Raw genomic sequence first — 20,209 nt, forward strand, 5'->3', positions numbered from 1 at the left:
ACAGTTATCACCATAATCTGTTTTTAAAACATTTCATCATCCCCCAAAGAAACCTTATTCTCATTAGCAGTCACTGCCCAAGGGTAGATATTATTACACCCGTATTTAGAGGCAGGAAAGTGGAGGCTCTGGACATTTAAGCAACCTGCCTCCAACCCCCACAGTAAGTAACAGAGCTGAGGACCATGGTCCGACTTTCTTGCTTCCAGAACCCATGATGTTTCCCCTATACCATGACCCCCTTTCAGGCACTTAAGACAGATTAAACATTTGTTTGGGGACACGTGCACCCGTGGGTGAGTCATGTCAATGTATGGCAAAAGCCACCACAATATTGTAAAGAAATTATCCTCCAATTAAAATACATAGATTATTTTAAAAATATTTTTTGGTGGGGAGGATAATTTGGGGTTCTGGTTTTATCCTAGTTCAATAGTTTTAGGTAATGTATTTTCCTTTCCCATGCTGGCTTTGTAGGGTAAATAAACAGGTTTTAGAGATAAACAAGGTCCTACTGTATAGCACAGGGAACTATATTTAGTATCCTATGATAAATCATAATGGAAAAGATTATGTGAAAGAATGCAGGTATATGTATAACTGAGTCACTTCACTCTACAGCAGAAATTAACACTATAAATCACCTACACTTCAATACAATAAAACTTTTTAAATGTTTTAGTTCATTACGCAGCATAGTCTGATTTTAAGAGTTACATTAGAAATCAGCATGACTGGGGACTTCGCTAGTGGTCCAGTGGTTAAGAATCCACCTTCCAGTGGAGGGGATGCAGGTTCCATCCCTGGTTGGGAAACTAAGTTCCCACATGCCAAAGGGCAACTAAGCCTGGACCGCAACACAGGTCACTAAAGATCCCACATGCTGCAACTAAGACACAATGCAGCCAAATAACTAAATATTTTTTTAAAAGTCAGCATTACTGAAAGCCAGGAGAAACCAGTGTTTGGTCCTGTCCCTGGTTGTGACTCAGACCTTTCTGTAAGACTTGCTTTCTTATTCTGTCAACTAAGGGAGTTGTTCCAAATCTTTTATTGATTCACTAAGCACTATTAGGCATTTATGGTGATTATACTAGATGCTAGATATTCAGAGAAAATGATGGCAATTTTAATACTGGCTATGCTTAATTGGGCAAAAAATATGTCAGACACTGTCCCAGCTGTCATTCCATTTCGTTCTAACTTTCAAACCTGGTGAATAGTGAAGATCATTCTCTTCTCTATGAAGTTGGAGGTATGTCACTTAAATTCCCAGTAGGAAACTTAGTCTTCGAAGGTTTAAACAATTTGTGTTGGTCACCCAGCTGAGATGGCTGAGGTCTAGATGATTCCAAAGCCTGGACCTTAGTCCTCACACTGCTATCTAGGCAAGCAGAAGTTGCTCTTACATTCGCTACTCATGTTTCTAAACAAATACTTGCAGCACAATGTGAAAGTAAATAATTCAGTGAAGGCTGTAAAGGAGGTTTAATTTTCTCACCTCTTTTTGGGTGGGTCCTGAGAAGACTCAACCCAGATGAGCCTCTGGGTTCTGTTGGAGGCGTAGCTGATACTGCCTTTCTCCCTGTCCTGTAGAAACTATTTGCTTACTCTCTGCAGGTGGGTGTTTTAGGACTACTTCACCCCTGTAGTACCAGCCAGAACGCTGTTTGTTAAGCAGTACTAGACTGGGAGGCAAATACACCTCTGGGATGTATTTGCCAACTTCAGTTTACTCCTGTGGCCTCCTTGGCCGTGTGTTTACAAAGCCGGACTTGAATAAACGAGACATACAGAGCGTGCTTCTACAGGTAGCAAGTACTGGGTTGGTCAAAAAGTTCATTCGGGTTTTTCCATATGCTGGAATTCTGTTCCTTTCATTTTTCCAAACCCAAATGAACTTTTCTGGCCAATTCTATAACATCAGTAACCAAAAGGAAAGTCGCTTTCTTAAGGACACAACTTGCACATGGGTTTCTCAAGAAACTTAAAGAAGGCAGTTTGTTGAGCCTGGGAGCCAAGCTTTTCAAGGCACTGGGAGCTAATGGGAAAGCCATTTCCTGAAAATATAGAGTTTTTAATAAGTCTTGTCACTGTGGAAGGCTTCAGAGTGCTGATTTGGAAGAGTTCCTGAAGTTGGGAGGAGGACACAGGAAATCTAAAATGACTTTTTATTCCTGGGAATGGCTGTTCTTTTTGAAGGATTTTTAAAAGCTACTATTTACTGAGCTCTTATTGTATGTAAGGAATAAGTGCTATGTAAGCACTGAACCTCACAAAAACCCTATGAATTTGCTATTATTGTCACTTCTTTTTTACAAATTAGGAAATGGTGTACATCTAACCTCTCCATAGCCACTCAGCTGGTAACAGGATTTTGTGTGTATGTGGGTTTTTTTTAACTTTCATTTTACATTCCTATTTTTTTAAACCCTAAAATCTTGAAAAAAAAATAGCCAGCATTTATTTATTCATTATAATTATACTGTGAATCTGAGTCCAGGGAACCGTATTCATTGAGATGTGAGTTAATGATTATTGCTGAGAATCATGGCTTGCTGGAGCCACTGCAGGCAGGCTTGTTGCCATGGTATTCAATATGCGTGACAGGCACCCTGGCTATGAGAGCCTGAAAGATGATACAGTGAGGAGGACCTGGGAGACACTCGTGTAATCATGTTAGCATCACATTTATTCCAGAAAGGCTGACTGCTCGGCTTCATGTCTTAATGTCCACATTTAAACTCACCATTCTCAACATTGGCTTTTTCTACTTAAATTTTCTTGTTAAAATATCCATCCCTCTAATACTTTGTCTCTCCTCCTGCAACAAGTTTTAGAGATAGGTTTAGAACATTTTTCCTAATAATTTAAGTCCGATTTCACCAACAAATATAATTTTCTTGACACATCTATTTCATATAGCAGAAAGACCCAGACTTAGAAGCTGCTCAAAAGTCTAGCCATTAATAGTTCAATAAGATTCTAGTATAACAATAGAGTAGAAATTTTAGGATCAGCAAGTTTTATATACTCTAACTCAATTTTCCCCTTTATAGGTTAGGGAAAGTAGATATAGGGAGGCTTAAAGCCTTCATCAGGCATAGAGATGGTTTATACAGAGCTGGTTTATATGGAGGTGCAATTTGACATTGTTAGTTATTAGCTTTTGTGACAAATTTAGATTTATAGTTTCTGTGCTTAATGATTATACTAAAAAAAGCACCTCTTAACATTAAAGGATGTACCAGAAAAATTCTGTCTATTTAGATATGGCATAAATGAACATTTCACTTGAAAACCATACAAACAGCCTCACAGTAGCATATTTGAAATGTTGAAAACTAGTCTTCAGCTCAGAATGCAACATTGCAACTGTGCTTTAAACTCGAGCAGTTGCTTTTCATTAGGTTATTTTTAAATCATTTTTTTGAACAAATATTTCTCCATCTTACTCCATAATATCTGTGGAAGTGTTGTAAGGGTTGTAAAATTGAAGAAAACAGTCCCTCGGAGGGTTTTATACTTTTACAAAGGAGATAAGACTCATGGGAAACTTTTATTTAAGGTCCTTCAAGTGTCATTTGAAGGATCAAAGGCAATCCAGTTCATTTGGCTCCTAAAGTTGTCACAGACCCTTGGGATAGTAACTGGCTTCTAAATGGACTTGATATTTTTCTTTGTGAGAAGGCTTAGCAACAGTTGAGGGAAGTGGGTGCATGCTTCCGAGCATGTGGAATATAAACATTCTTAAAGCACCTATTTCATCATGTCACTCCCCAACTACAAATCCTTTCTAATGGTTCTTTATTTATTGGCAAAGAGACATTTATTCATTTACTCATTCCAAAAATATTTACTCAGTGCCTAGCATATGTGTAAAATCCAGCTCCTCTTCCTGGCTTGAAAGACCTCCAGAGTCTAGCCTCATCATTTCTCTTCCACTGAGTTCAGTTTTATTTCCAAAAGCTCCCCTTATGCAGCTGACCTTGTGTCATAACTACTGACTTGCAGGGTCTCTAGATTGTAAGCTCTTCTACAAGAGAAGCAATCATCTTATCTTTGAACCCCCATTTTCCAAACATACAGACCTGTGCTGAGTAAGTCCATTTTAAGGATTTTCTTGAAGCCAAAGGATGTAGAACATAGGGTCCATGTGGACAGGGAGTTTGTTGTGTTCATCTTTGTATCCTTAATATCCAGAACAGCGCCTGGCCCAAAGTACTTAGTACTTTGTGTTTAGGACTGTGTGACAGACCCTCTCTCTGAATGCTCTGAAATGTTCTCGCCTAAGCTCTTTTTTCTTTTTTCCTAGTTAAATCTTACCTCAAATTCAAGCCCAAGTCCCATCCCTTCAGAGTCCTGCCTCCCATCTCCCCCACCTCCCCAACCCTCCATGAACTCTGACAGCACCTTGGGTCTGTGCCAGGCATGCTGAGTTCATACGGAGACTGCATTACACTGTTCACTTCTCCTTCTTACTTTTTCGTTTTTAAGTTCTTCTTCCAACTAGAGAGCTCAGTCTAGAGCTATATTTTACGTAGTTTCTGACTCTATCAGAAAGGACATGATTGATTCACTGAGGCATTAACTACGCATAGTCATTTAAGTCTGGATAGTAAAGGATTTCAGGGTTTCCAGTTCCCTTTGTCCTTAATGGCTGGATTCCTAAGGACCTGAGCATTTGTGCAGGCTTGTGCACACATAGAACACTGAGTACCAAAGATATTTTAAAGTGCCCTCTTCCAAGAATAAATGCATAGCCATTTAAATCCCCCACCTTTCTTTTTTCCCCTTCAAGGTGAAATTGAAAAAGCCTTAATGGAGATCGAAGGTGTAGGGAGTGAGGAAGAGTTAGGAAAGTGGAAGTAGGGGAGTGGAAATCTGGCACCATCTGCAAAGCGAGTCAGCTTTCCATTTCGGAGAGGTTCCACATGCATTGTCATGAATGTTACTTATAGTCAAGTTACACTGGCTAAAGGCTGAATCTTTCCAACATGTGGAACTGATTTGCTTGCCTTCCCCCCTCTTACTCCCTTTGAAAACCACAACAACAACAACAACAACAAAAATTCAATAACCCTTCAGAAGCTTTATTGCATTTAGGAAAGTGTTTCCGTCTTGTTTTGCCTGTCTTTGTTCTCTGGGTTCATATTTACCCGCTGGTTTCAATGCTACAACAGGAAATCAAGTGATCAAGGCTAGAAACTTTGCTTGCTGAGATTATTGCTTTAGATTTCCCCTGCTAAATCAGACTGCAGCCTATTCCTTTTCCCCTGTAATTTCTTTTGAGGGGTAGAGTGGACCAAAACTAGCAGCCCTTTGTAAAGGTGAAGCTTGTCACTGATTTGTGACTCTCTGCCAAGCTTCCTTGCTGTTCAGAGCTTCTGTTGGTATGAAGGGTGTTAACTGCCTTCAGATTAAGGAATTCATAATTTGAGTTCTTTTGCAAGCTTAAAGTAGCCAAGGGGCTATGTGTGTATATACTTGGAGCCTGAAGAGGACAGGGAAGGAAAAACAGAGGTAATGGGGGAGGACTCTATTAATAGAGTTGAGAGAAGGGGAAGTTTTTCATCTTAAAGAGAAAGGACACTTTCTTCCCTTTTTCTCTAGCTGATTGAGTGACAGGCCAAACTAACAGTCTGATGACCTAATACCTAAATTAATGGGCGCACACATGCTTATTTATGCTTACTATGTACAATTCACTGTGGTAAGGAATCATGGCATGGACCAGTTATCAAAGAATATACAACAAAGTCAGAACCTATAAGCCCAAAAGAGTGGAATGAAATAAACTGTAAACAGTAGCTGGTTTTAGTAGTTGGTTTTTACTGGGTGGTCAGACAATAGATTATTTCCCCCCTCTTCTTCCTTTACATATTTTCAAATTTTCTACAGTGTATGTATTAACTGTAGCATGCTGCTGCTGCTAAGTCACTTCAGTCGTGTCCAACTCTGTGCGACCCCACAGATGGCAGCCCACCAGGCCCCCTGTCCCTGGGATTCTCCAGGCAAGAACGCTGGAGTGGGTTGCCATTTCCTTAGACTGTCTTTATTGCAGAGATTCAAAGAAGGGAGAAATTATCTTTGGGAAGTTGTTAAGAATGAGGTGGGACTTGAGTTGGTAAATATTTATACAGGTATTTTTCCTCCATTATACCTGTAACCATCCTAGAATTAACTGTCAACAGAATATTGTTAAGAGGTTAACATAAATGGAATAGAAGAATAATAGAATAACTATCAAGATTGTTTGAATAACTATCATAATGGTATATGAAATAGATTCATAATGTTTTTAGTGTAGTCTATATAAATTTATCTTCACATGAATCAGGTTAACATACATGAAGTTCCTAATGCTGGACAGATAGTAGCATTAGCTGTTACATTTTTTATATATAGCAACTGTAAAACAAAATAAGGAAGTCTGTTGGGCAGGACATGTGTGTACAGGGTACCATTTGCACAGGGTCATCTATTGTATACTGATTAGTTTTGTTTTAAATTCCCAATCCAGGCGTCTTCCTCTACTATGATTTTCAGTACCTAAGCATTTCCTTTTGTCATGATCTGCAATAGCCCTGTTTCTTGCAAATCACCATGGTATTCAAGATCAGTTTTTTATAGTAAGGAAAAAGTATGAGACCCTGTACTTACTTTTTCCTCTGTAAGCTCTCAAGGTGGTGATCTTGTCCAAATGGTTCTTTGTAGAGTTTAGTTGTAACTCCGACTGTATGTCCTTTTTTTTTCTAGTGTGTCAACTCTTTGAAAAATGTTTGTCTTTATCCATCATAAAGGAAATTCATGCTCCATTTTGAGATTGGGGGGATGGGGAGGAGGGTATATATGTTCTGGATTCATTATTTGCAGGCAAGCCCTGTTACTATTTGAGTCATTTTCTAGATTTTACCTAAGTTTTCTTTCTTAAGATGATGATTATATAGAGGATGATACGTAAACTTTGGAGTAAGGCAAATTTTGTACCCAGACTTGGCCACTTATTCACAGTGTTCTACATTTGGGCAAACTAAACTTCTCAGAACCTGTTTTCTCACCTGCAAAATGATGATATAGTCACTACTTTGAGAAGTTGTTGTATTAAGTGAAATGTGTTGCAAAGCACCTGAATCCATTCTGTGCCCTTGTTAATATATATGATAGCACTTGTGTATAATGTAACCCCCCACACATATAATTAGAACAATATATGAATATTTAAATGCTGATTTAAAATATGAACAATAAGAAAAATAATTATAAACATTTTTATTAGCTGCACAATATATTTTTGATTGGATGAAGAGTAATTAATTGGCTCCCATGTTGTTAGTCACTTAGGTTATTTTTTTTAGTGGTAACCTTTTTAACACTCTTAATAAACTATTTTCTGGAGTTACCTGTATCCAGAATGAACAAGTTTAGAGATTTTTTTCAGTGATGGAGATTTCTGGCACCAGATTTGTGATCTCAGAATGCAGAATGATGAGAGTGTCCTTATAAAATGTTTTTTCTGGACTGTCTATATGTTTTTCAGAGTGAGGTTAAATAATATGGTAAAAACCAGACGATTCCTATTCTGGGCAGAAGCAATCCCTTATAACCTAGTAAAAGTTTATTCATGGAGTATGCTTAGGGGAGAATCAAGTTATACATACGTTTTCTTCCCTGAAACACTTAAAAATTAAGTTGTCGTTAATTCCCTGTCCAGTGGTTGTTGGAGTTTGTATTAATGACAGCACTTTCTCTTTTAAGGGTTAATGTTGGTCAACATCTCGAGATAACAGTGGTGACCTATATTTTCTTCCCCTTTGGCCTCAATTCCTAGAATGGTAGGAAGAGATCCAGAGAGGAATGAAGCTGTTAAGTGAATTTGTCAGCCAAACTGGCTTGCGACAGAGAGCTGTAAACATCAAGAGAATACGCTTTTGAATTAAAATTCAGTCCTGCATTTTCTTAGCAAAGATCAGGGAAGGAGACCAAGAGAATCTCATTAGATTTGCAGAGGTATTTATTTCTCTGCTGTGGTTTTGTGCTGTACCATTCATTTAAACATCTAGTTAAAATCTGGCAGAGCTGTTGGCGGAGTGAAGATGAGGCCAACTGTCTGGATTGACCATCTTATTGAACACTCTTGTAATTGTTGCTATTCCAGTTAAGTAGAATTCTCTTGCCTTCTTTCTGTTAAGCAGACTCAATTAAATAGAGAGATTTGGGAGGGAAAGATAATGGGTAGGGAGGATGGGTCAATGGAGTGGGGACTTGGGGACAGGCAAGGACTAAGGCAGGAAAGTAGCCACCACCACCCCAGCCCCTGCACCTCCACCCCCCTCCTCCCCATGGCCCTCCCACCCCACTCCAGGATGTCTTTGTTTTTTTCTTCCCTTGCTAGGGAGGTCTGAGGAAATTGTATTCAAGGGCTCTTTAATTTCCTCTTGAGGGGAGGAGGAGGAAGGCAGTTCTTAGGAAATAAAAGAACAATATATACAGAGGCAATGTGATTAAATGGCATTATATAAGTTTAGATCATCCAAGTTGGATGAGATTCTAATAAAGACACCTTTTTTTTTCTTGCTAAAGATTCAGGTTAGTACAGTACCATTGAATGGGAAGCTGAACAACTAAGTCATGTTGTATACCTAGGGTGTGAGAGAGTAATTAATATGTAGCCTCAGGGAAGGCTCAGGAGACCTTATCTTTGCATTGCTAACTCCTCAGTATTGGTACCGTCCAGTTTCTTTCTTTTTTTTTTTTTTTTTAAGTTTTTTATTTTTTAAATTTTAAAATCTTTAATTCTTACATGCGTTCCCAAATCTTTTTTTAATTTTTTTTCTTTTTTTTTTTTTAGTTTTTTATTTCCGTCCAGTTTCATCTGGATTGCAGAGTGAGGTGTAGATTCTTTTTTGATTATTGCCCAGTTAATAGATTATTGTTCTTTTTAGAAATGTAGAAATAATTTTTAAAACATACAAAAAAATGTTTGTCTAGGGTGCATTTTAAAGAGACTGTCTAGAGTGTGCATATAAAGTAGATTTATTTCAGTATAGCATATACACAACACAGTGTACAGTCATACATATATAGCTGGATGAGCTCTCACAAAAGCACACACATCCTCGTAACCAGCACCTCGGTCAAAAGACAGAACATTTCAGCATCCCAGAAGCAGCCTTCACATCCTAATCAGGTGAAGGCAACCGCTATCCTGGCTTCTAGTCAGCTAGATTGGCTTTGCCTGGTTTTGAACTTGATAGAAATGGGATTTCATTCTTTGTGTCCTGGTGTCTAGCTTCTTTCACTCCGTGTTGCTTGTGAGAGTCATCATGTTGATGCATGTTGCAACTGTGTATTCATTTCATCTCACCCCAATACTCTACCATGTGAATTCACACGATTTGTCTATTCTGTGGCTGATAGGCATTTGTATAATTTCCAGGTTGGGGCTCTTATGAGTAGTGCTGTTATGAACATTCTTAAGTTTTCCTTTTGATAAACATGTACACATTTCTGCTAGGTATATACCAGGATAGCAACTGCTAGGACATAGGATATGTAAATAATTTAGAAGATATTGTCAGTTTTCCAGGCTATGTGTTTTAATGAGAGAAAGGTCAGCTTTATCTTTAGATCAGGGTATTCAGTTGCCCTGAGCTGCATCTTCTTGTTGTTCTTTTAATTATGGAAATAATTATGACTGACAAAAAGGAGTTGGTGAACTATTATCTTTAAAATAACTTGTTTATAGGGATAGGCAATGCCAGAAATCCTCTATGGGAAGAATAAGAACAAATGAAAAGTAAGCAAAGCTACTGTGTTTTCTCTTAAAAAGTGTAGTTGGAAAATATGGAAGAGCAGATTAAGCTGTTTCTTCCAGATTCAAAACAACAGAGTAGCCTGAGAATTGTTTTCATCTGAATACAAAATTTACTATAAATTAAAAGGAAGAAACATATTATTAAGCTAAAAAAAAATAACTTGTTTAAAAAAAGATTCCTCACCCATTTTAATGATCTGTTCATTATACAACAAAGTGTATTTTTATTTCTAGTATTTGGCAAGAATGAGAAAGAATAGTGGGCAAGAACAAGCCTTTACTTCCGGGGATTTGTGCATTGAGGAGATTGACTTCAAACCCCCTCCAGCTTGTGTTCAAATTGAGTTCAAATGTCTGGAATTCCCTTGGTCCTCCAGGGATCTGGAATAAGAAAAAGTGACAACTTAGAAATAGAATGTGGAATGCCCACTCCACCCATCTATACCCTAACTCTGTTACTGAGAGTAAATCCTCAGAGAGCATGAACAGTTTGACCTTTTGGGATTGCTTCTTCATGTCATGCTTTAAGAAAACTTTTTTCCACTTTCACTTTTCAAATTCTCTAACAACCAAGAAATTCTTGCAGTCACCAAATGTCAGCTAGGTATACTGTTTGGAATTCCTGGCTCTCAAATTAGAAATAAAATCCCCAGAAAACTCTATATTCTATTCCTTTCACAATTTTAGGTAGCAACAGAAAGTAATATTGGGACTCCTGTGTGTGTGGGCTCACTTGTGTCTGACTCTGAACTGAGCCTGCAAGGATCTTCTGTCCATGGGATTTTCCAGGCAAGAGTACTGGAAGAGGTTGCCATTTCCTTCTCCAGGGGATCTTTCCAACCCAGGGATTGAACCCATATATAATTACTCCTGACACTGGTTTTATATATAAAATGTTACACATATATAAAATGTTATATATATATAAAATGTTACAGCAGCACAATTATATCTTGCTTAAAATGAAATGGATAGAAAAAAAAAATCCTCATTTTTTTTCCTGCATGCAGATTATCCTTAAGAAAAAGATAGTGTGAATAAATTTATTAGCTGTGCTAGAAAAAAATGCCTGTTTTTAATTTAACCTAGGTTTAGACTTCAGTACTTGAATTTTTTTTTTTTAACCTGTGATGCATTGAAGTTTTGAGCTTTAGTTTTTAATCTGTAAAATTGGTTTCAGATCGCTGCCTACCACATAGAGTTATTGTGGAGATGAAATGAGATCATTTATGCGAAATTATAAACAATGAAAGTACTAAGCCTAATAAGCCTTTGAGAGCTGGGCTTTGCAGGCCTTGCATTTTAGGAAAGATTATTACTGTCCATTAATCTAGAGTGTAATGGAAATTCACTCTATATCTTGAAATCCTGTGCTTACTACTTTTAACCTTGCACCAGACATGGCTGGCTGATCTGTTTAGTTGTGTTACTTGTCTAGTTTCTTCTGACTTTTCACTAACACCCCACACCCCTATGGGGAAAGGAGAGGGGCAAAAAAGTGTTTGCTTGGTGATATCTCCAAGCTATTATTCTAGCAGGCCACCTTTCACTTCTTGGGGTGGTTAGAGGGTTGTGTAAAGTAAGTAGTTTGCAGGGTCACTACTCCTCATATCTGTAACTTCTTTCTTTGAAAATTATCTTTTACCCACCATATTTATTAGGTGTCAAGAATATAGAAATGCTTACAAGCCATATAAAGCTTTACATAAACTATTGGCTGTCATTATTAATAATTATTAAGATAATGAATGTGTAAAACAGGGACTGAACACAGCCTGGCAAACACGCCCAGGCTTATATTCCTTATTACTACTGAGGAACTCACTTTTCTTTTAACAACAGAGAAGAGGGAAGGATCTGAGGTTCCTTACTAGGTGTGGCCATTGGTGGATGTTGGCTTGAGCAAAGTGGATCTGATTTGCTTCCCAGGATGTGGGTTGCTCCATCAGTTGTTCCTCTTGCAGGAACATCTTCCAGGACAGGACAGATAATGTATCCCCTAAAATTTAACTGCCAGAAATGAAAAAAGAAATTGACCACACTCTTTCAGATCTAGAGACACTACATGAATTATATGTTATTCACTTTAATAAAAGTGCACTCTTGGTACCAAGCAGGTTGTAAAAATCAAATTACGCAAAAACTGTATATGGTCTGAGACTTAGTTGACAGTGACATTGACCCAGTCTCTAAAAGCGTTGTTGTCTAGCTAACTAAGGTATTCTCCAGAAAACGGGGCTGGAGGTCTGCAGATTCATAATCCCTTCTCCAAAACAAGATCTGTTTTAGAATTCAGGATCCTGATGTACCATGATGTCAAACACCCTGAGTGAGATCTAAAGCAGAACCCTATAATCAGATGCATTAATACATCTGCATCATAAAGAATAAATCCCCATGCTAAGTGGTTTAATAAAAACTATAAATACAAGTTAGGATTTACTGCCAGTAAGTTCAGATCATGTCATATTTTGTTAGCAAATGTGTTGTGCACACCTTTTGATTTTCAGGGACTTTTGAATTTTGGAATTAGTCATAAGGAATTGTTGATCTGCATTATGTTTGGGTGTTAGCTCCTAATAGGGGTTCCTTTCACATGTGTTAAGATACCATGTAACAAGTAAGTTGCTCATGAGACACTAGGGTGAGTAGCACCATTATTTTTGGGGGGGTGTGGAGGGAGCCTGGGTTCAACTTCCAGCCATGAAGAGTGACTTTGGGAAGGTTATTTAATTTCCCAGAGTCTTAGTTTTATTGTCTTTGGAGCTGCAGGAATTATTACATAAGATATGCACATGAGGTACAATGTACATTGCATTAGGCACTCTATAAAATATGTGTTCATTTCCTCATTTACTATAAGGAGATAGTAATGGTGCTTGTCACAGAGGTGTTTTATGAGTCCTAAATAGATGTAACCTGCTTTCCTATCAGCAGAGTCATTTTTAGGGAAAAAAAGACAATAAATATGAATGAATGAATGGCACATTGAAAATTATGATATTCATAACTAGAATTTTCCAGACTGTAATTTTATCCCAGTCCATCTCAATCCTTCCAAACTGCTTCCCTTCCCCCAGCAACAACCCTTATTCCACCCCTCCCCAAGCCCCAGCACCTTGATCTTCCTTCATTTGCACAGCGCTTGATGAACTTGGCACTTGTCTTCCTCACCACAACCATGCAGGTGTGTGAGGCTGTCTGGGAAGCTGTCCCAGACGCTGACAAACCCTTGGCAGTGGGATAGAAAGGCAAAAGGGAAATTTTGGCTGACATCTCCAGATTTGACTGCTTGCTCATCTGGAGAGTTCCAGAGGTATCTTTAAAGTTTTAGGATAAATGATGAGACTGCTGTACTTTTCTATTCCCCCCAGTACCTAACAGATACATCTCTTGGGTTCTCTCTTTTTTTTTTTTTTTTTCAGTTGGTTATAGTTCAGTCACGTGATTGGTCAGTAACCGTGGGGTTCGGTGAAGTCATAAGTCTGCAAGATGTAAATGCCAGCAGCGGCTGCAGGAGTGGGTATCAGCTAGGCAGAGACCAGGGGAAGAATGTGTGTGCTTTGGGTGCCACAGCTCAGACTGATGTCTTGGCATGATTGTCATATTTCCTGGCGTGTAAGGACTGTATCCTCTCTTAAGGCCACATATATTTGGCAAGCCCTATTATACTACTTTTTCAAAGGGGTGCTTGGGTAATGAAGGTGATAGATAATATTGGGTAGGTACCAGTTAGACAGGGACATGAGAGAATATGGAAAAAATCCTTTTTAAAGAGCTTTATTACATTAGATTGTAGTGTCTGTAAACAATTACTGCATTCAGGGAGTTGCAGGGCTTAAATGAGAAACACAGCTTTGTCAGATTATACCAGTCGGATAAAATGGCATGGGCTCCGGAAATCTATAATTAAACGTATTTTTGAAAATGAAAAATATAGCGTAACATCTGGTTTATTTCACTACAGAAGTGCCTGGGTATTGCTTCAATCAGTGTGATTGACTCTGGCTGATATTTGGATTTCTCTGTGTAAAGTAACTATTTTAATTAAATTTTTTCTGCTTGATTCTCTTTGTGCTGTAAACAGATTATTCACACACACACATTCCTATAGAAAATGGCTGCCTTATTTAGAAAATCTAATGTTTGCTCATTTTCTTTTCCTTGCAGCGGATATTCAACTCCTTTGTTTACACTGAGAAAATCTCAAATGGAGAAAGTGAGGTGCAGCAGGTAAGAGGTGATGGCACACTTGGCATTTTCTGTCTTTGGATTGCTTTTGGCTTCATGACTCTTTCCAATCTCCATGTGAGGTTGTCTGTTGCTCTTTATATATGATTTCATATATATCTTAGGCAAATGGTGACAACCTCCCACTTAGGTTCTTATAAGCAATTGGCATAATGGTTATAGGATGGTTTTCTGCTATTCATGCAATACATTGAAAATACTATTTAGTTCCTTGTTATTATTTTTTTTTTTTTTGGAAATTCCAAAACTCAGATTTTAAAATATTAGAAATGATTTCATCTGCTATAGGAAAAAGTGCTCAGGCTTTGGAATCAGACAAACCCCAGGTCAAATTCTGGTTTTTCTACTTATTTCATGACTCTCAGGAAGAAATTTAGCCTTTTGAGCTACAGTTTCTTAATCTTGAAATAGGTGGAGATATATCTGCTTGATGGGGTTATGAGAGTTAAACGAAATAATGTCCAGTATCTGCTTGATGGGGTTATGAGAGTTAAACGAAGTAATGTCCAGTTAACTGAGAATAAGTGAAACACGTTAGGTGGATGGCCTGATGTAGAAGCAGCTCAGTGAATGCTGGCTTCTTTTGTTCTTTTATTTTTCTTCCTTCTTGTTTTCTTCCATGGCTGCTTTTCTCCCATCTTCTCAATGCTCTGCGGGGTCAAAAAGTTCTAAGGCCCTATTCTAGTCCCTTTATTTATAGCTGGCTTCAAATGGACTTCTTCCTAAACTAAAACATAGTGTTGGTGAACTTGGTCATAAATAATTGATCTGTGCTTGAAAAAAAAAAGGGTGGTAAAGAGGATTCTGGGTTTTAATTTCAGCTAATCCACCGACCTCGTTACACCATATGACTGCCAAGTAGTAATTTGAAGCTAGATTGGAAACTTAAGTAAAAAACAGGACCAAGCTGAAAACCAGAGTGTAACAGAGTGTTTCTACAGAATAAAAAAAATAATTATAGGAAAATACAAAATTACTTAAACTCCTTGAGTTGCTGCTTTTATCTTATTCATGTTGACTCGATCGGAACTTCAAAAGTGCTATGCAAAAGGACAAAGTTTTCAAGTGTCATTAAAGTTAAGCTATTTATAGGATACTTATTTATTTATAATAAATTACTGTGGTTTCATCTTGAAGTTCAGCATCTCTTGTTTATAGACATTTAAGATGTTTATTGGTTTCTGCAGGTTAAATTTAGACAACATGGGACATTAAACATGTACCCCTTTTCTTAGATTTAGACAATTTTAAAAACTAACGACCTGAAATTATAGGGAATGTGGTTTGTTGTATCAAATCTTACCTTCATAATTCTGTCTTATTTTTATTCTGGCAAACTGGAAAGTGCTTTTGAAAGGGTTTTTCATGAAAAGGGTTTTTATAGGGGAAGGTTTCTACATAAAGCATGTTCAAGGAGACTTATTGGGAAACTAAAAGCCATTTGATAACGTTTTAAAGAAACTGATCCAGGGATATCAGTTTTGTTGCCTTTCTTTACAAATACGAGTTCTTCTTTTAGATGTTTTTTCTTGGCCAAGGGGGATGCCACAGGGCACTTGGGATCTTAATCCCCGGACTAAGGATGGAATCTGTGCCCCTAGCACTGGAAGTGTGGAGTCTGAACCACTGTACCACCAATGAAGTCCCTGTTTAGCTGTTTTTAAACATAAAAGTTGTTTCATTTCCTTGGAGTGATGTCCTTGCTTTTTAAAATCTAGCTGTGAGCAAGTTTGGAAATCTTCTGTAATAATTTTCAAAAATTATTAGCAGCTTATTTAGTGCACTTATGGAAGTATGGTGATTTTCATATATTATCACATTGGTTTTTCCATATAACCCTGAAGGAAAGATGCTATCATTATTTTCGATGAGGCAGACAAAACTCCAAAAGATAGAATAAGTTAGCCACAGTCTCATGAATACTAAGTAAGAGAACTGGTTTTCAAAATAAGTTTGACACTAAGTTATACCATCTATATTTTTATTTCAATAGAGTTTATTTTAAAATCTGTATTTTCTTACAAAACAGAAAGTGTCAGTTGCTCAGTTGTGTCTGGCTCTTTGTGATCCTATGGACTGTAGCCATGGAAATCTCCAGGCAAGAATACTGGAGTGGGTTGCCATTCCCTTCTCCGGGGGATCTTCCCGACCCAGGGACTGAACCCAGGTTTCCTGCATTACAGGCAGATTCTTTAGCTGCTGAGCCACCAATGTGTGTTAGTCACTTAGTCATGTCCGGCTCTTTGTGACCCTATGGACTGTAGCCCACCAGGCTCCTCTGTCCATGGGATTCTCCAGGTAAGAATACTGGAGTGGGTTGCCATTCCCTTCTCCAGGGGACCTTCCCAACCCAGGGATTGAACCCAGGTCTCCTGCATTGCAGGCGGATTCTTTACTACCTGAGCCGCTAGGGAAGCCTACAAAACAGAAGACTTTGCTAAACTGTCTGTAGTTGAAGAAGACAGATGAAGGCGAGTCATCACCTCGTCATTTCTGTCTCCTCCCTTTCATTGTCAAAATGTCTTTCTTAAATATTGACCAGGAATGTACTTTTTAACTTTTCTTTAATTTCTCCAGTCTCTCTAGAAGAACCTTGGACAAAATAGATCTGATGCCACTTTCACATCCAATATTTGGACATAATTATCATGTCTTTATCATTTAGCCTAAAACTGAAAATACCCAGGTCCTGAATAATTTTTTCTTCCATGACAAGGTTTACAGACACTTTCAGTGAGTATCTGCTCTGCCTTCAATGTGATTCTCTTGTGGCTTGAATTAGACTAGAGCTATCCTCATTCTAAATTGAGAGAACAGAGAACTCCTGACTTGATTAATAACTGCCTAGGAACTCAGGGCCCTGTGATCCTGGACAGTAGCCAGGATGAAACCTTTAGGGAAATGCTTACCTCTGTGTTTCCTATTCTGTCCCCCATCACGGTGGCTCACACTTTCATGCATATTATCTCCTTGAAACTATAGAACGACTCTGTAAGGCAGTTGGAGTTTAGCTATAACTAACCAAGTTCAGGAAGGTCAAGGAGCCTAGTTGTTAAGTAATGGAGCTGACTTTTAAAAAATTGTGAAATATATCAAACATGTAGAGTATATAAACCATGTATGAGTAGAATACAGAAATACTGGATTAAAATGAACATCTCAACCTACAACCCATCTAAAGAAACAAAGCATTACTGGTACTTTAAAAAGCACCCATGTAACATCTCCCAGGTATCCTCTCTCTTTCTTGCCCAAGGATAATTCTGTCCTGATTTTTTGTTAGCCATACCTTTGCTTGTGTGTATTTGAAATATATATATATGTCCCTAAATTCATTATTTGATTGTCTTTGTTCTTTATATACATCTCAAGTATATTATGTTCACATATCTTGCTACTTTACTGAGCCTTATATTCATTAAAATCACCTCTGTTAATATATGTAACTAAGGAGCATTTATTTTCAATTATAAGCATTCCATTAAATGCAGTTTATGTATCTGTTTTTCTTTTGATGATGTTTGGGTTGTATCTAGTGTTGATTTTTATTGTTGTTAGTTGTATCTCCTGGTGCTAAATTTAAGTGGAATAATTCTTTGAGTTGCAGGAACATTATTATCCCTGACTTCTGCCAATTAAATGCTTTTCCAAGTAGCCTGGGTCAGGGGAGAGACTGGCTCAGGTGGAGAATTCCTTGTCTAAAGTAGAATTGCTGGGTGCTAGAGTGTTCAATGTGATCGGATAATGCAAAACTGCTCCCACGGTGGTTACCATGGGTTACCTTTCTACAGACAGTGTACTGGAAATGTGCTGCTCTATATAATCTTCAATAGTTGGTATTATTGAGTTTTAATCTTTTGCCAGTTTGGAATGTTGAGATTTTATCTAATGAGTTTAATTTGTTTTACTCTGATTACTAATGAGGTTAAAATAACTGTTTACCACGTTTATGGTTCATTTTTTGTGTGTTTATTATTGTGTCAAATGTCTGCTACTGTCCTTTGCCCATTTTTAAAATTGAGTTGTCTGTTTATTTTAGAAGTTTAACTATTCCACACTTGTTCTAGATCAGGTCTATCCAAAAGAGACTTCTGTGGTGATGGAGATGTTTCATACTGGTGCTAGTCAAGCAGCGACTAGAGTATGTGGCTGCTGAGCACTTGAAATGTAGCAAAAGCTACTGAGTAATTCAATTTTAAATTTAAGTTAAATAGTCACATATGGCCAGTGATTACCATATTAGATTTCCTTGAAGATTTATGTTTCATAAATATAAATGTTCTCCCAATGTGTGGCTTTTCTTTTCACTTTTTTTTTAATTAAATTTTTATTTTTACTTATTTTACTTTACAATACTGTATTGGTTTTGCCATACATTGACATAAATCCACCATGGGTGTACATGTGATCCCAAACATGAACCCCCCTCCCGCACTTTTCACTTTCTTTACGAATGATATCTTATGTGGGATTATGATATTCAATTCTTACAATTAAGAATTGAAGTTTTAATGTTAATAGTTTTTAAAGTCAATTTTTTTTTTCTTTTTGGTCTCCAGTTATTGGGGTATTGTTAAATTCTACCCCAAAGACACAAAGACATTCTCCTATCTGGTCTTCTAAAATGTTTGTCTTTCTCCTTTAAGACTTTTAGCCACCTGGAATTGCTTTTGATGTTGGATGTGAAGCAGGTATCCAATTTTTTTCCCACTGCCCCATGTGTATTGCCAAGTGGTCTTACACTATCTGTTGAGAAATTGTCCTTTTTTTTTTTTTTCCTATTTGTTTTCAGTTATTAGTCAAATTTCCATGTATGTGTGAGTTTGACTTGGTTTCCTTTGGTGTGTTTATCTATAATTGTGCCAGTACCACATATCTAGATGGCTAACATCATGTTTCTTAGAATTTTAGATCCTTTGCTCTTACATGTGAATTTTAGAAACAGTATTGGCATTACCATAAATCTATAGAGCAGTGTGGAGAGAATATCTTACTAATATGAACTGGTAAGTACACTGTCTCTTAGCATAGTTTTGTATTTTGTTCACAAAGGACAAATATCCATGCGTGTGGGATTTATTTCTAGATTTTTTGTTTGTTTAGATTATCAGTGTACCTTTAAAAATTGTATTTTTTTCTAACTGTTTCTGTTCAGTTCCATGCATATGTTGTATGTCCAATTTTTTTAAGTTATCTTATGAGTTCTCATGATTTATCTATAGATTCCTTTGAATTTTTTATGTAAATAATTTCTTTTCTGTGTCCTCCTACAATGACCTCCAGAAAAGTATTGTATATTTGATAATTGTATATTGTGGACACCTATAATATATATTATTTTTATTTAGGTGTATTCCTATTTTATCACTTCTTCTTTGATCTATTTAGTTATTTAAAAGTATGTTCTAAAATTTCCAGATATCTGTAGAATCTCGCTATCAATAATTTTCTAGCCATTTCTGTGTATTCCCTCATTGTACTGAGAGAATAGAGTACATAGAGTTCTTTGGGTTATAGTTTTATGCAGTGTCTCCTATCATAATGACCCACTTGGCCAAGCCCTGAGGTTTTGTCTCTTATGTGTCCAATGCCCCATGTAATCATTAAACTGGAAGTTCCAGGTCTCCAGATTGTGTGTAATTCTCAGGATAAAAGCAGGTTCTGACTCTGGCTTAATTCCCAGATTTCTGCTCTCCTTAGCATCTTAGGGCCACTGAGTCTTTGTTCGGAGACTTCATGGTCCTAAGGTAGTTTCCACTTTTATTTAAGACACCAACCTGGTGGGTCAAATGGTAAAGAATCTGCCATCTCCAGCAGTGCAGGAGACCCAAGTTCAATCCCTGAGTTGGAAAGATCCCCTGGAGAAAGGAATGGCTACCCACTCCAGTATTCTTGTCTGGAGAAGCCCATGGACAAGAGGAGCCTTGTGGGCTACAGTCCATGCGGTCACAGACAGTCAGACACCAGTGAGCAACTTAACGCTTTCAGTTTCAGCCTCTTAACAATTTTAACAGCTCTTAACAATTATAACAGTTCAGCTGTTTCTAGGATTGGCTTAGTGAGCCAAAAACAGATTAGTTATTTGAAGTAGATTATTGACCTATGTCCTCTTAATTATAGCTCACAATCTTTAGCTGGAAA

General features: G+C 37.5%; 1 protein-coding gene across 1 annotated transcript in view; it reads left to right on the top strand.

The window, feature by feature from the left end:
• The window catches only part of CACHD1 (cache domain containing 1), a 238,231-nt gene that overhangs the window by 80,596 nt on the left and 137,426 nt on the right, over positions 1-20,209 (top strand). The window contains exon 2 of the mRNA XM_069593634.1: positions 13,988-14,050. Coding sequence (XP_069449735.1) covers positions 13,988-14,050 — 63 coding nt within the window. The remainder of the gene's footprint in view (positions 1-13,987; positions 14,051-20,209) is intronic.

This window comes from Ovis canadensis, chromosome 1 (genome assembly GCF_042477335.2).
Source record: "Ovis canadensis isolate MfBH-ARS-UI-01 breed Bighorn chromosome 1, ARS-UI_OviCan_v2, whole genome shotgun sequence".
Classification (NCBI taxonomy): Eukaryota; Metazoa; Chordata; class Mammalia; order Artiodactyla; family Bovidae; genus Ovis; species Ovis canadensis.